General features: G+C 39.2%; 3 protein-coding genes across 3 annotated transcripts in view; all 3 read left to right on the forward strand.

The window, feature by feature from the left end:
- LOC134847972 (peroxisomal targeting signal 1 receptor-like) overlaps nucleotides 1–17651 on the forward strand; it is a 199633-nt gene that overhangs the window by 127832 nt on the left and 54150 nt on the right. The gene's annotated exons all lie outside the window — the stretch shown is intronic.
- On the forward strand, nucleotides 1071–5240 carry LOC134848790 (ragulator complex protein LAMTOR3-like). The gene is made up of 2 exons (XM_063866301.1): nucleotides 1071–1230; nucleotides 4966–5240. Exons 1-2 carry the CDS (start codon nucleotides 1071–1073, stop codon nucleotides 5238–5240), a joined length of 435 nt encoding a protein of 144 aa, XP_063722371.1.
- On the forward strand, nucleotides 6042–11078 carry LOC134847568 (uncharacterized). The gene is made up of 2 exons (XM_063864647.1): nucleotides 6042–6931; nucleotides 9647–11078. The coding sequence occupies exons 1-2, from the start codon at nucleotides 6052–6054 to the stop codon at nucleotides 10744–10746; spliced, it is 1980 nt and encodes a 659-aa protein (XP_063720717.1). The 5' UTR covers nucleotides 6042–6051; the 3' UTR covers nucleotides 10747–11078.

Here is a 17651-nt window from a genome sequence, read left to right on the forward strand (position 1 = left end):
GGAACGATTAGTCAAACTGTGAAGGCTAGAATATTCTGGTGTTTCAAATTTTTAAATTTTCGAAGTATGACGTCATATTTCTGAGAAACGTCAGAAACAACCTTTTTGGCAGAAAACCGAAATAAAACAAAACAACAACAACAGTGGTTTCGACGATAACAACGGAAAAACTTGGAATCGGAATTAGAGACGAGCAGAAATAGCAGAGACCGTTCCTAGTTGCAACTATTGTGTCGCTACAATAGTTGCAAGACCGTTGCGAACAACGGTGAACGGTAGAAGACAGCCTTCCGGTAGGAAAATAGAGGTCTTATTTCCCCGGATTCAAGAATCCGGAGGGGTGTCGGGACTGAAACTCATAGCATTTTACATAAACTGTTAGCTTCCCCATTATGTCCTGAATTGAGTTTAATTAACATCCGAATTCATTTTGCCAGGATGAGAAGCTAGGAGTTGGGGAAAAGGGTTGATCCATCTTCGATGGAGGTGATGATTTTTATCTACTGAGCAAAAACAATCTTAATTCAATAAATAGTAGTAGCCCTGTTTTTAGGAGTGACCTCGTGGTCTGGGGATACTGAGACCCAGCCATGAGCTCACTGATTTTGCATGTAATTAAGTTAATTTGAGCGTTCTGGTCGAAGCCGGAGAACAGTAACGTTTTTGTCGACCCGATGTTGAAAAGTCCACCAAAAGAACTGGCTTGGTAGAGACGGTGAAAAGCATGTAGAGTTCTGTTTAGACGTTGGCCAGTCGTCTTAGGACCTAGCTTTATTTTCCGTCGATATGTATCTTGCGGGCGAATGTAACACTTACTGAGTAAAGTCCTGAATTTGCGCTTAATTTTGTCTATTAGTGTAGATTTATTCTTCTCTGGTTTGACTAGATTTTCTCTAATAGAAATTTAAGATGAGGTAATGTCCGAGAATGTGGCAATCAAACCTGAGTACTGGCAGTTCTAGATATCGAAGAGCTAATTTTCACTAGACGGTTTTGGTACCGAGAAATATTTCTGTTAGATGAGTAATGTGTTTCTGTGATAAAATGCGTCAGAGCTACTTTTTCAGATAATGGCCTTCATTAGCTCGAATTACCTCACAGACCTGGAGATGACTGCTCAAAGAATACTAGATCGGATAGACGGTCTCCTTGCAATTGTCATCAGTGATAAGGATGGTGTAACAGTTTTAAAAGTTGCTCATCCTTCAGTGAGTGACTCTAGCTCTACAAGTACGTTGTTAAATAGTTGCCGTAGTCGTATAAGTTTTATGATCAAGCGAGGTTGTGAGCTTATAGAGCGTAGAACTCTATACGAACACCAAAGCCGGTTATCGCCTCAACGCGATCCTAACTCGTCCACTCACGACATTAAATAGTAGACTTTGGCCAATTAAGTATTTTCCGTACTAACGCGATTGACTTTGCGTAGTATAAAGTAGTAATCTGGTGGAAAAATTTACGAGTGAGACTTTAAAATAACTGAAGACAAGAACAATTGCGACAGCAAATGCCTTGTAATCGGAAATTAAACGATTTTTTTTTGCCGTTTTTCACAAATCTGATCGAAATTGAACTTGCTATATTATAAAAACAATTTCCAGTCTCCTTCTTATATGGATATTACCAAGTCAAAATATCTGAATCCATCAAATTTCTCGGTGTTAACATAGATGCATGTTTAACTTTTAAAAAAGCAATTAACAAAGTGTTACAGAAGATGGCTAGTGCAATCCAAACAATCAAATGCATAAGAGATGAAATATTCCTCGAGTCAGAATGCTTTTGAATAATCGTAATGAAGAAAATCTAGACAAGCTGGAAAAGCAAATAAAATGGGGTTTACGAATTGTCATCAACATAAACAAGAAATTCTGTCACATATGTGAGCGACAAACACAATTCCCACTGCTAGAGATATAATCAAATACAGATCAACACAAATTAAACCAAAACAGAGTTAGAGCATTTAACAACTGCCTGCAATTTCCGAATTCTGATTTCGGCTTGAATCATCGCACCGGCTCAATTCTTCTACCAGGATTGTGTAAAACCGATTTTTTCGTAGGTCCTTCCTGTTTACATTAATAAAAAAAATTCAACTTTGTAATTCAGAAAATCATCTCCATGAAGAAAACCTGTACACTATCAAACAGATTAATTAAAAAGTGCATACTAGAGGATAAATTCTAATACATTTAAAGGATAGACTCTACCAACACCCAACTTGCCCCTTACTTCTTTAGGAGAGTCTTATATAATCCTATATATTCAGTGACTGATGAAACGTTTTTTTTAATTCACCTATTTAATAATAATGTAAACTTGTTCCATCCACAATCAGTTTTGTAACTACAAAAGTTGATGCAACAATAAAGTGTTTTCCTTCTTTCTCTCTAAAGTAATTTTTTTTGGATACGATCGAGTTTGATACGATCAACGATCTAGATATATTCACCTAAGTGTTATATTTTTGGTTTTTACTATCATATGTATTTCGATAGAATTTTACGATTATTTGTTCGCTGATGTTTTGGCTTTTTGGATGCCTACTGAAGATCGGTCGGTTTGGTTTTCGAATGGGTTTAATCGGTTGTTTGTTTTTGTCAGTTTTTGTGCTGATGCAGTGACTATAATGTATGAGCATTGCATATATAGAATTTTTTGTTTAAATTGTTTCTTTCTGACTGTTTTGGAATATTTTCCCAAGCAATTAACAAGGGTCTGCCAAGTCGTTGAAACCTTAAGTAACAGGACTCGTCGCCTTCGGCTCACAGCAAAAATAGTCTGTCGTCAGCTACAGTTTTTTTATCATCTCAGCATTTTTACAATCGCGATTAGCTGAGTGTATTATTACGAACCTTCTTTTTTTTTCTAACCTAACTCGCAAATAAAAGTGTTCATTAAAAGTGTTCACTCATGTGGAAATTCTCTGTAGCGTTGGAAATTGCATAGCATCTGTTCTCTGCTTTATTTGTGGCTAGTGCTTGGTACCTATGAAGCTTCTGTGGCTGAGTTGTTTGTGTATGCGACTCTTAATCTCTAGGTAGCAGGTACAAATCTCAGACAGCCGAATTTTCGCTAATTCGAGGCTTATTTCTACCTTTTCTTAATGCATTTTATAGAGCTGGTTTTTGTCCTTTTCTCGCTGATGTTTTCAAAGCTAAGCTTGCATCTGTTTTAACTAGAAGTTTCTTGGTGATACATTTAGATAAGTGGTAGATTTAACTGCGCAGAGCAAAAAAAAGCTTGCCCCCATAGAGATTCGAACCCGATGGCCCTTCAGTCAAATGTTTTAATCACTAAACCGTTTAGTCTGCTAATTGAACAGGGAGCAGTTAAGCGCACCACAGATATAGCAGTTGTTAGCGATGCAGTTCTTCGACTTTGTAAATAAAAAAATGACATGAGAGGATTTTTTCTATTGCAAAAAAGTAATAAAAAGACCCCGTAATTGTCGCCTTCCACATGGAGGTCCATAATGCGTTTTAAGAGCAAGAAAATAATAGATAAGTGTGCTTGGCGGCTCACCAACTGCCGTTGTCGGAATGGCATGTCCTTAAAAAATTCCGTTTTTGAAAATTAGAATTTATCGATTCGAGCTATTGTAACTTAGCTATTTTTCTTTCCCATAAAATTGCTAAGTTGCCACTGTACTAGAGGTTAATCCAAGATCGGCATAGGGTTTTTATGTTTTCGAGAAATTTGCTTGTGGTTCCCTCAAAGTTCCGAAGTTCGTGAATGCAAATTTCGAGGACCAGTAAAAGAATTCAAATAGACGAATCTGTCGTAGCCGAACTGCGTAGCCAAATAGGCGAACTGCAATCGAACGGCAGAACAGAAATGGTTTTTCGGCTGGTACGACCCGGAAAAACTCGATTGTTCGAAAGGTGTTTAGGACAGGGGAGCTGAAACTTCGTTAGAGGTTATCTGCCCAAGAGTTTTGCCTGGAACAAAAATTTGGGCAGATGGTTTACCTTGTGATCCATCATGTAGACCGAGAACAGTAATTTTTCTTCACTAATCTGTAGATCACAGCAGTAATTTCAAGGATCCGATCATTGGTGTTCATACAAATAATATCGAAGCGATGCTGGGACAGGCCAAAAAAATTGAAAGCATTGAGCGGTGTTATCGATTTCTGGTAAACTGCTCATCTTGACGATTTTTTTGAACGTTATCTTACGCTTTCCAGACTGGATTGTTATAGTGCCGGTTATTACTTTCAGTTTTTTCTGTTGTAAAGACAGACTATTGCCACTTATTCTCATATATCACCAGTTTTTTTTATCTATTTTTAAATCTTGGTTTTAAATCTTCCATTTTGGTTTTCCATTTTCATAGTTATTTTACGTCTATAACTGCTAATTGCGTGATTTTACGATGTTAAGTATGCAGACCAATTCTGTTCAGACTTGTTGGTTTGTTCACCATGCAAAAATTCATTGCATTTTGATAATGTTATAATAGTTTTTAAAACGTGAGGGGTAGAGTGGATTTTTTCTATTGAAAAGTTTATTCGGCTTAAGTGGTTTCAGCTTGTGTCATAGTGATTGATTGCGTCGTTTGAAGTGCAACGGTATTTTGTGATAAACTGTTGATTGTCAATTAGATGTTAAAATACTGTTGCGCTTTAAAATAATTTTTGAAGCGCAACAGTATTTTTTCGTGATAAAATGTTGATTCTAAATTAGATGCTTATTCATAATTTTTAATGTTCATTGTCTTTCTCGACATACTTTCCTTGACATCATTTATTAAAATATAAATATTTTGATAGATTGTCAAATTTTTTCGGCTATCGTCCCATGTGTTCCACTAGTTTACCATTCAATGTATGTGATGTTTGTAAGTTACGCGGAGCCTCGAGTCGTGTGTTGATTTTTTTTTGTATTTATCTGAAGTGAGAAAAACGCGCAGTTTTGTTTCTTTCGTTGTAGGCATAACCTCTAAATGTTTTTGTTTCAGTTCTTACACCCGACTTCCTATCTTCATACTCGTTGGCTTTGGACCAGGTGACAAAACTTCCAGTCGGAGAAGCTAAGGCAGTATATGCATTACACGGGGAACAGCAAATAGCTCACTTTGTAATAGGAGTCTACTATATGAGTTTTCTGGCCCAGGCCAACGCAAACTACGGAATATTCCCCACTCTTGCGAAAGAGTTCAACGATCTACATTCGGACTCAGTTGGGAAACTGATTTCTTCAGTCTTGGAATCAGGCCGTCACCCAATCGTTTAATTATGAAATATTTAGATAAACTGAAGAAGTTATATCGTGTAGTGTACTCTTGCATGGTATATTTATGAGATATCTCTATTTAATTAAATTTTAGATTAGCAAGAAAGTTTTTTAAGATTGTAATTGGGGAGCATGAAGGAAACTTATGGATTGCGAGCTGCTAGCGGGATTCAAGTCCAAAAAGTTAAACAAAAGTTTTATCATTTACTTTAGCGTAACTGATTTTATTAAAGGTAGCTTGTCGCTTTGCAAGTAGAAAAAAAACGCAATTTTTTTTTTCGATAGCTTCCTAAATTTGAGATAGAACTTAACCAATCATGCACATATTCAGTTGTTGAAACTAGACGCTAGAAGGTAAATGAACTGAAATTAAAAAGGAAAACAAATCACGAAAAATCAAATTTGAGCGTGAACAAATTTTAACTTTTCCTGAATAAAATTATCATCACGACCTTAAGAGTCATCACTTAGTTCATGATGGGCTCTTAGTCAGGAAAAAACTGAATCTAATGCGGCCACTGTCATCTCACTAAGATATTTATTCACCCGATTTATATTTGTTTTTAGTAACAATGTGACAGTAAACCCTGATTATCGTGTTCTACATGGCATTTATACGCGGAAAAAAGCCACATATAGTTTGTGCGATTGGACCAAAAATTAGTTGAAATGTACACTTCTTCTACCGTTTTTTGTTCAGTCCATTTAGATTGGGGCATACGAATCAATTAAATGCACCTGATAATATTTCGATAATCAAGGAACTAATATTTATTTAGTTAATGTCGTTGTTTCAGGTTTATTGCATGATATGGACGCCAGTAACAGCCAGGCGTCGTCACAGTCGGCGACCGCTACGTCCAAGGTCACAAATGAAGAAGAAGGCACACCAACACGGACAGAGATCGACGAGAACTTCTCGGCCATCGAATTCCTAAAGGAGTTCAGTAAGTTCCCAGAACAAGAATACGACATGGAGTTCGCGGATAAATTGTTCAAACGACTGGTCGTGTCTCAAGACTTCACACGACTCAAAGACCAGGAGTTTCTCTTTGTATTATCTGGACTGCATACCTTTATAGAACGAGTTATATGCTCGAAAGAAAGAATGATTTCACTCGAAGATGCCTGCTTCAAGCTCATTATGTCTTATAAAGACTTCTCAGGCAAAACTTTCTTCACCGATAAAACTATGCAGAATATATTCACAGGCTTTGTTATGTACCTCACTACGTTATGTGCTGAGAGGCTTTGTGATGTTTTTGAGGAACCTTTTCTCCGGCCCCATATAATGATACCAGCTGTGAGCGATCTCCTGAAAAGGCAAAAATGTGGAAAGGATATGCGATTTTTCACGAATCCGAAATTTGTCCTACGAGTGAATAAAAAGAAAATAGACAGATGCATTGGCGAGATAATCAAATATTTGGAGAAGAATTTCAACCTGATTGAGAAGTACATGGAACGTCACAAGGAGGCCGATTTGCTGTTTCAGATGCAGATTATAACGCTGTTTAAGCGGTTACTAACTTATGAGCCGGATAAAGTGGCAGCCTGGCTGGTGCATTTCTGCCCCCGATTTGTGAAGAATCTGGGCCAGGATATAGATTATAATATATTGGTTGCAAGGGCTGTTACTAAACTGATCAAGGTGTCGCAAACAAAGCCGGACCTTGCGCAAGTCATATCAGGTAAATGTCCGCACCTGTTCAATTCTTCTAGGTCTACCAAGTGGGGGCATCAAGCACATAGCACTCCTTTGCTGTTTGCTCACAATACACCGTGGCAGTAAAAAGTCATGTGAATTAAATTCGTCCAAAAAACTTCAGTTTTGTTTAATCTTAGGGTTCCGATGCCTGGAAACGTCTGCATTCTTTTCAGTCAAATGCCCAACGAGCTGTTTATTAAAAAAACAGCTCGTCGGGCATTCATGAGTGTTTGATTAGTTAGGAATGATTAAGATGATGTGTACTATTTAATTAGGGACTTCACTGTCCCATCTAAAAGTTGTCGACGAAAGTAGCAACGAAGTTCCCTACAGACAAGATCGACTTCACGGTAAGCTCTAGTGGCGGCGAATCAAAGAGGTAGAAAAATCGGATGACTTGATTCAAACGTTCAGGTCATGGCAGCTTTTGCTCTGCGATTAGCATTTAAAGAAGCCCGAACAAATTCTCATTACAATAATCATTTCAAAGCTCTAGGCCCTGATAGCCTTCATTGAAGTTTAAGATCAAAAAGAAAGACAAAAAGGTGACAATAGCTTATGATTTCATTCAAATATTTAAATCATGATAGCCGTTGATGAATTCGAAGTTCCAAAAACAAAATAAGAAAATGACACTGAATTTATGTCGATAATTCTTAATGGCTTACCTTGAAATGAAATTCAAAAAGAAAGCAGATACTGTGATATCAGAGCTCATGGTTCAACGAGCTCTCTCTTATATTCAAGCTCAAAAAAAGTCTGCTAGCGTATGCTCACAATTCAAAATTTCAAGTGCTGATACTTTTTGTGAATGCTCAAGCTCAAAATCCTATCAGCTCATGATTCGTTTCATAATTCTAAATATTGATAGCAAGTGCTGAACTGAAAGTTCAAAAAGCAAATAAAAAAGTATCTGCTCGAAGTTTCAATTTGTTTTAGCTTGAAATTGAGGTTTAAGCTAATTAAAGAAAATCAGAGAGGAGTTCTCAGTCATAATTCAGTTTGAAGTTCCAAATCATGATAACTTTCGTTGAGTTAGTTTGACACAAAAGGGGTTCGCGAAAATTTTACATCCATTTTTGAAAAATGATTGGCTTGACCTTGAAGTCGTGATCGATAAGTGTGAACACCAGTAGACATTGTGACCAATCAAATGGCTTCAGCGCTAGTTTACAAGCTTGCATCCATATCAGTGTTGTTAGTGATGGAATCATCTGCATCCCGGATTTGATTTTCAAGCCCCCTTTTCGAGTAATTTGAGGCTGTTGACTCTGTGAACCAACAAAAATTTTCCGAAATTTATCTTAAACTATGCTAATTGTACCCAACACAGACATTTCAAATGATAGTGTTTATGTACTCTTGTTAATATCGACTGTGTAGATATCTATTGGTATGAATAATGATCGTGTTATGACAGATCTCAAGCCCAAATGGCCGTTACGGGACCGGTTTTAATCAATTTTGACCTTCGTTTCTAGCCCTCAAGTTATAGTTGCGTTCTAGCATTGATTATTTTGATCTTTAGTCTTTAATTTTTTGACCGTAGAGATTAAATCAGTTCGAATACCCTCTCTGCTTTTTGGAACATAGTATCGAATCTCGAACTGGTAGCTTTTGTCAAATACTTCAAATACTATAAATAAATAATATAGAACAATAACATACTAAGATATACTCTTGTTTAGTATCGCGGAGTATTCAGGTCACTAATGCAACAGTGGCCTAGTGGATACAACCAAAAACCGTAAAAAACTCAATCTTTTTGGATCCAGGCAAGTTTTTTTGAAATATAAAAGATAAAACGTTACGAGTGGTGAAATTTTAATGATGGCGTCCAGCACGACTTATAAATAAATAAAAGATTGAACTTGCTATATGGTTGAACCGTTAGAACTTCCAAGCCCCTGCTCACCTGATCTAGAAGTGAGGTGGTTGCTTTTGCACCGTAAAGACTGGTCCTAGTCGCACACCTACCCTGTGTTTTTTCAGTATAAATGAATTTTTATTTTTTTTCCTGGAATATAGGTTTTTGTCGTTTTTTTTCTTTTGCATTGTCAGCTTAGTTTTCACATGTCAAATGTTAGTTTTCCTCCTGATACGATGATTTTAATTGTAGTTGCAAGTGTGTTGGTTTACTCATGTAATTTCCTTTAATGTTTTTGACGGCTGAATCAACTTTTTTTTGTGTCTTTTGAAGTGCACAAATTGATATGATTAATTCAAAATATACTTGATCGGTTGTTGTGTAGAGATTCATTATAAACTGAATCGCTCAACATTTTTGACAGCAATTTTTTATGGGATTTTTTGTTTTCGCCTAAAAAAACTAATAAAAGCTTATTTAATGGTATTAGTTGGGTTTCTCAACAGTTTTTTTTTAAATTTATTTGCGTTTTTCAAAAAATGTCAATTTCAGCTTTTCTTTTGCCATAAGTTTTTCCGTCTCCTTATCTTAACTTCGCCTTCGTGCTATTTTTGTTTTGTTTTGGGTATGACAATCGGGTGGAGGGCTTTTTCCAGAACTTTCGTCAATGAAACTTTCGTCTCTGAAACTTTCGTCTCTGAATTCACACGTGACAGGTTACGTGCTCCGTAATAAATTCAAATAAAATTTATACTTCAGCAAAATTCTCGAAATTGTATTTGCCAGAAATGTCTGATACAAATCCTTCACTTTTTTATAATTCTGTTTTAGGAGGGTGCTGTGAATTGTTCAAGCTAATCATTCGGAAGTTCACGTGGAAATCAAAGTACACATTTGTCTCCTACGACGACAAACCGAACCACGAGATTGAAATAAACCCCGAGTTGTTCTGCGTGTTCGTGTCGTGCTCATACGCATGCTGCAGCTTGCCGAGTTGTGGCGAAGATTATCTGGCTCTTGTAAACACGAGACTGGAAAAATTAAATAACGAGGCATTGATGAAAATGCTGACAGATAATGACGCCTGTTTAATTGAGTTCCTGCTGAGAAATTTGACCTTCATAGCGACGAAAGTGTTCACGCCTACCATTGGAAAACTTTTGCCTATGCACCCGAATGAAGCACATAAAGAGTTCTTGATAAGTACAAGCTGGTCGACCCAATTGATAATCGACTATTTAATTTCGGACGAGACAAGATTCTTAGAATACTTCATTAAGTTTCTGAAGTACCATGAACAGAATTGCAATTTGGTGCAATTGACGAACCAATCGTGCTGCTTTGCATCTCATTTTGACGAGTTGCAACATAAGTTGACTAAAATGAGTGGAAAAAAGCTCATTCCGTATAATATTGATCCGCTTTTGAACAGACTGGCAAAGGTCCTGACAGTTTGTATGAAGCAAGAAAGTTCGCCGGTGTTGGCTGATAACAACCAATGGTTAGATTCGCAGGCTGATATAACTGCAGTTAATATAAAAGACGACCAATCTTTGCAATCTAGCGTAATGAGAGGCGGAGATAATCACCGGCTTACGAGTGAGGAAAAAGCGGCGACTTATCCGCATATCCAGGCCAGCGATCCGACGACCTCGATGATCCCGGTAGTGCAGAACTCGGCAACTGTATCGGACTTCTCGGACGCGTTGTCGAGTTTCGGTTCGTCTCTGTTGGCGCCTGGAAATATGAATCAGAATTATAACTATCAGAGTACATATCAATCAGCGGATGTCGATGCCTCGAAATCGAGGTCAGATTACATGCAGCAGAGCAGCTCTCAGCAGGAGCAGAATTCCTCGCAGGTGAATGCGGATGGACAATCTACGTCCACAACCTTGCCTTCGTCCTCATTGAATGAGGGACCTTGTTGAATGATTACTGATTGGATTTGATTTTTGTTGGGGTTGCCGATAAGTTTTTCTAAAAAGTTGAAGCAATTGAATATGGAACGATTGTAGTTATGTGATTTTTTTTCGTACGCTTGATCTGATTTTCTGTTTTGAGAAAAGGGACTCAAAATATAAATTGAATTGTTTCATAAGAGATATCGGCAACCCTCGGGTTCTTGATTGAGCAGGGAGATTCATTTTTTTAATTTGGAGGCAAACTTAACCGGTAGATTGAACAGATAATTAATTTTTGGTTGGAAATCAATGATTTAATTGTTTTTTGATTATAAATTCAAGAAAAATGCTCGCGATAATTCTACTGTTCCAACCACTGGAAAAGTGGAAAGGAACTTTGGATGGGGTTTGTTTTCCAGCTTGTTTTGACTACTTCAAGGAAAGCTCATAGGAAGTCATGTGTGGTATCATATTAAAGAGCTTTAGGGTCGTAATTTGGATTCTAAAAGAAATCGAATAAGTTTTCTAGGGAGAAGAGCTAGTCTGAATTTTTTTAGTTTTCAGATTAAATTGAAAAATTAGTTCAAAAAGCCAAATCGCATCAGCTCGTAGCTCATTCGTTTGTCCAAGCATGGATAGCCTTTACTGAAGTTTAAGCTCAAAAATAAAAGCTAAGCTCCAGGAAAAATAATAGAAACAACATTTACATTAGAAGAGAAAATCACTAAAGCTAGTTCAACCAAGTTAACTAATTTTTTTTAGATCAAAAGTAACCTAAAAGAAGGTAAAACTCAGGCGATTTGGAACCTCTAGCGCTAGCTGCGACTGAACTGGCGTTTTGAATTCTTCATCAGAAAAATAGACGTAGGCCTCTGCAAATGTTCCAAAGAGCTTCCGTTGTTCGGAGGTCTAACTATGTGGCTAGAAACGATTCACTCCCTTTCATGGTTGTCAATGTTATCTTTCTGTTTTTTTGTAGGTAGATGTTCAATTTGTTCCCCGGTGAGAAAATTGCGAATCAATAAAAGAAATTTCTTAACAATAAGTCTTCAACTTATTCCGTAAGCTCTCAGTACTTCAACTGTTTTGGATAACGTGCACACACAACGTCAGCTGACAGGTATTTAATCAATTAGCACTAAGGTCTCGGACAGCACCGGTGGCGCCAGAAAACAAATTCAATAAACAATATAAACAATAAATGTATATATATATATATGACATTCCCTCAACTTGACTAATTTTAAATTGTTATTTAAAATTACGCAACAAGAACTAAGTTTGAGTTTTAGACCCGCGGTCCGCCCTCTCCCTGGACATACATACAAAGTTTTCTTTTAACAGTTTTATAACACTATCCACTGGATGTCACCCTCTTAGTTTGTGTCCCGTTCCTTCTCTCCTTCCCCCTTGCTTCGCCTCTTTAAAAATACTGTCAATCATGACTCCCCCAAGTTTTGTCACCGCCGTTCGCTTTCTTGAAGTTTTTCGAGATCCCACTCCGTCCGAATCCTGCGATTCCTGGCTCGAATATGACACCAATCTTTGCTTCTTTGCACGCTCCGCCATTTTCTTTGAAATTTTGCTCGCCGCCACATCACCACCTACGTTAGGCACACTGTTCGCTTTTCCAATATCGACCGTCTCCGCCCGCTCAGCATTTGAATGTTCTTCGTCCGATGATTTCGTTCCGATTGGCGTTTTCGTGGTTGGTATTGGTGGGCTCGACACACCCCTATGACTAAGGCCGGCCTCTAGCTCGCTCCGTGCTCCCACTGCAGTTCCCTTGTTGCCCGGAGTGGCTCATATTCAGAATCAGAATCCGATTCATTGTCGTCATCTCAGTTTTACGACCTCTGTCGCGTTTATGCCCGTACATTTTTCGTGCCGCCCTCGTAAACCTTTTTCGCTTCTGCCTTTTTCTGTTCCACCCGTCTTTTAACGTCGATCATTGTCGGAGGCTTGGGTAAAAATTGATTTGGCGATTCCGGTGCCGGTTCACTGACTTTTTGTGCGACTCCACTTTTTCTAAGAAGAGACCCATTTTCTAGTGTTAACGTGTTTAGATTCTTTAATCACTTTTTGTTTTAATAGTTTATACCATTGATTGCGGTCTTTTCCGTTGGAAAAAAAGTTCCGTCCGTTTGCTGGGAAGTCTAGGCGTCAGATTTTCCGATTCCCGTTTCTGCGTGCCCTCGGAGTACCGTGCTTCTTCTTATCACTCGGCGCCAGAGCATTATCAGCAATGGCCACCAACTGATCCTCAGCGAGCTTTCTGGGATGGATGATATACTCAACATCGTACTCCGCATCTGACCTCTCGCTCCAATTGGTCACTCTCGGATGGGGCAAGTTACTCGCGCACGGGTCCTTGGAATCTAAACGTGCAGACTTTTGTCTCAGCACTTTTTCCCAGTTGAGATTATATAACGACGGTTTTTTCGTAAGGTTTCGGAGAACCGTATTTGCCTCCCGGCCGTGATGTGCTTCGAAAGACGTGATTTTTAGTGTAGCATTAGGTGCAAATCTAAGAGCACTAAGCGCGCGTTCTACCATAGACTCAAGATTTCCGTGATTTTTTTTCTTTCGCATAGGTTAAGACAAAATTTTTCAGACTACCAATTGTACGTTCTACGCACCCGGTGGCTCGATGATCATTTACAGGAGAGTAGACTATTTTTATTCCTTTGGAATTACAAAATGACTTTACAGACGTGGACGTAAAACTAGAAACTTGATCCATAAAAATTTTTCTTGGCATTCCATGATGAGATATATAGTGTTTCATAAATTTTAGAACTTTATCACTCCTTTTATTTCCCCCAATCATCGCCGATGGCCACCGTGGCCACCGTGAAAAACGGTTAACCGCCACAAGAACATATTTATCCGACTCATTTAGATACTTAACCGGACCCCAAAAGTCTAATTGGAGGCATTCGTTTGGCTCCCTAGGTTCGTAAATCTTTCCAATGTCACCTTTGCCGCATATTGGTTAAAGACTTTCACCTGCTTCAGTGCATTCTTTGCAGTCATCGGCGGCGGCAACCAAACTCCGATGGATATAAGGGAACCACACGTCCCTCGCCGCATCAAACATATTCGCCCTGCCATAGTGGAAACAGTGAATCCGGTTTACCACCGCTTTTCGTAGAGGTATCGGGATGACGACTCGTTCGTCCATCCAGAGGCAGTTCTCGCGAACATGAAAATTGTGGGTATGTTGCCCTAAGTACCCAACCATTGCGCGGATCTTTTTCTCGATTTCTGGGTCCTTGGCTTCTACTAATTCCTTGACTGCTCGCATTTGAGGGTCTCCTTTGTAATTAGCTTCACTAACTTCAGGTTAAACAGCTCAGGCAATGCGTCACTCTTACTGACGATTTTACAATCCCGTGGTATCACTGACATAACATCATTTGCCGGGTACGGCGCTGGAAACAACTCCACCCAAATGCCGATGGAATAGAAATATCTGTGATGCACTTAACTTCTCTGACTCCTGTCGTCACCGCCTCCAATCTCGCGTCCACCACTTCCACCTCACTACTGCTGACGCTGGTAATTTCTGGGTATCGTAACAAGTTTATTTAGTTTTTTCAAGTTTATGCTCGCCATTTGGAATTTGTTGTTTTGGGAGTTGAAGAATGGAGTTAAATTCAGACTCACGCAATTGACAATAAGTAATCGATTTGACTATTTTCGCGCCTTCGCGGTCATTGCACTCTATTATGCAAATAGCTACTTTCTGATTGGATGTTGAACGATCGCAAGATTTTCCGCCCTCATCCGGTGGAAGTTGTCGATTATTCTTTCCTATTTTACTCTCATTAGCTGAAACAATTGATTTGTTGGACTTGCTATTTGCCCGTCCGGTAATTTTCTGCACTTGATAACCGAAGGAATTGTTAATCGATCTTAACTTTGCTACCGTGAACGTATTATCATAAAGGCTCAACCGTGATAAATAATCGGCCAGTCCAATTTTGGCCCCGGGCATGAGTTCAATTTTAAAAGCAAAAGGAATAATTCTATCAATCCAACGAGTCAGACGGCTAGAAATAGTTTTATTTTCTTTAATTTCCATTTAACAAAGTTACAAGGGCTTTATGATCTGTTACAACAGTAAATTGTTTACCAAAAATGTAGTTCCTAAATTATTCCGAGCGCCAGACGACTGCCAACATTTACAATTCATTAGTGGAATACTCCTTTTCCGCCGCATTTAAAAATCGGGAAGCGAATGAAATCGGCCGCCATCCTTCGGATCCGAGCTGTTCCAGGACCGCCCTTAAGCCATTATGGCTCGCATCGCACACAATGCGGATATCTTTATGCACGTCGAAGTGTTTTAATTCTACAATATTTGCGACTTGTTTCTTTAGCGTCTCGAACGCTAGCTGACATTCGTTCGTCCACACAAATTCATTTTTCTTGCTTAGGAGCGGCCGCAATGGCGCTGAATATTCCGCGAGTGCCGGTAGGTATTTATGAAGACTATGAATCGAACCCATGAATGACTTGAGTTGTGATAACGACTTAGGGGAAACTAAATTATCAATAAGATTCGTTTTCCGCACCAATGCTGTAATACCAGAATTCGGGATCCGATGGCCCAGCCATTCGCATTCATTTCTCGCGAATTTACATTTTTCCAACTTAAGCGCCATTTTTTCTTTAATAAGTTTCTTCCAAATTTTCTCCACTAAAGCAATGTGTTCAATTTTGGAACATTTTGATACAACCAGAATGTTATCAATAAATGCGTGCGCACATGGAAATTCAGAAAGAATTGCGTCCATGACCCGTTGGAATTCCGCCGGCATTGTTGTTAAACCGTAAAATCCCGTTTTAAACCGGTACGTTCCTGTAGAGCGACCTCATACTAATGAAAAATTGCAGTGTTGGCTAGTACTTTCATTCAAGGGTAATTGCCCGTATGCATACGTCAGATCCATTGTTGTAAAAAACGTACCCTTGTTTTAGTTCACTTATTGTTTGTCCCACAATATCCATCAGCTCCTTAATATTCGGTATCTGATATTTATTTTTATGAACTTGCTTGTTCAATTATCTTGATTCTGATGCAAACTTTACCGACCCATCCTTTTTCACGGTTATGACGATAGGAGAAACGAAGTATTTATCTGAGCATTCTTCTAACTTTTGGATATGCCATTGTACCAGTAGTTTATCAATCTCGTTATCTACTTTCTCTTGCAATGTAATGGGCACTCTTCTGCCCTTTTGTTGAATCGGCAACAGGTTCTTGAAGAACTCTGCTTGGACTTTATAGTTACGAATGCGCCCTACCTTGTGAAAAAGATTATGGAATTGCTTACTGAAGTGATTCTGCCAATCGTCGAGGTCCTCTCCTTGCTCAGCGGCATCGACTTGCTTCTGGATATTGTGCACGCCTTGCCCCGCTGGCGCTTGGACCAACATCAACCCCAGCTCCTGCATCAAATCCAGACCAATGATGGATAGTCGACAACCTCCGATCACATTGATGGTCGCGCACGTTGTCCATCCGTTCGATTGAAGTGTAACAACCATCTTCCCCATAAGTTTCAGCGGATTATTTCCAGAATCTCGGGACTGGTCATCCTTTGGATGTAACTGCCGCAGCTGCACATTACGTGTTGCTTAGGTGCGTTTTAGTTCTACAGTGAAAATAGAAATTGGTGATCCGCTGTCGATCCAGGCTTAGGTCGAATGACCGTTGATTTCTACCGCCAGTTTTGCCCCGCGACTTCCAATTCCTCCTCCTGTTTCCGCCTGATTGACGTGACGACGTAATCCGTTGACCTATCTGAATGCTACCCATGTGCCACCGCATTTGAGTCGGTTACCCATCCGACGGAACTTCCATAGTTCGATGCGTTTTCCTCCGGATCGTGTGGAATAAGCTCTCCCTCGGTGCCATCTTCGTGAATTAAGCCCACACATCCCCTTCCTGCTGCTCTATGATCCCGGCACGTACGTTCATAATGTCCGCTTTTCCGGCAAAAATTACACGTAGCATTCCGTGCTGGCAACTTAGCAATATATTCCGGTCTAAAACCGCTCTGATCACAGTTAAAACACTTGCGGTCCGCTCCGCCGCCGCCACGATTAGTTCCTCTGCCAAACCCTTAGCCGCCACGTTGTAACGGTCGGCGATAGCCACCACGATTGGCGTTTAAAATCCCGAAGAAGCTGCTCGGTTCTCCGCACGCCGAAAAACTTGGCCCCTAGAACGGGCATCCTTAATGACAACCAAACCTCCATCTTGAGTGTGCTATACAGAAGAAGAGGCACCGACACCAGCACAAAGACCCTATCACTGGGAAAGATGGTTCCCCTTCTACGTCTGTTTTGCCGCTAGTATGCAGTGATGGATTATACAAGACGACAAACGAAGAATCCTTAACTATCTATCGCTCAAATAGAATCGATCTCCCAATTCAATTTGAAATTCGAAACCGAAATTAGTGTAACTACAACAGCAACAACCAAAAACCTCGAAAAAGATATTAAAGGAGGAACAACTGGTTGTATAGTCAAGACAAATTAAAGGAGCTGGTCGCAATTCACCAAATTTCCTGAACCAATTGGCACGCTCATTGAATGAAAGCAACACGATGTAACACGCGGTTTGCAATAATTTAAATAGATGCTACGTAAACATAAATTAGCCCACGTAACCATGCAACGAGTGAAAAGGCACAGCAATTTTGCATTGGGCCTACGTTCTTTTTGGTTGCTTGTTCAATTGAAAAGAGGATGCTTAAGCCGAAAGAAAAATGATTTTGTTAACTGATCCACTCGGTAGCTTTTTAAACACTTGACTTGTTGTAAATTGATGTCATATATGTTTTGATTATATATTTGACTACGCGAAATTTGAAAAACTGAAATTTGGTGAGAGTCCAAGTCCTCCCAATTGTTTT

The sequence above is a fragment of the Symsagittifera roscoffensis genome, chromosome 6, assembly GCF_963678635.1.
Source record: "Symsagittifera roscoffensis chromosome 6, txSymRosc1.1, whole genome shotgun sequence".
Lineage (NCBI taxonomy): Eukaryota > Metazoa > Xenacoelomorpha > Acoela > Convolutidae > Symsagittifera > Symsagittifera roscoffensis.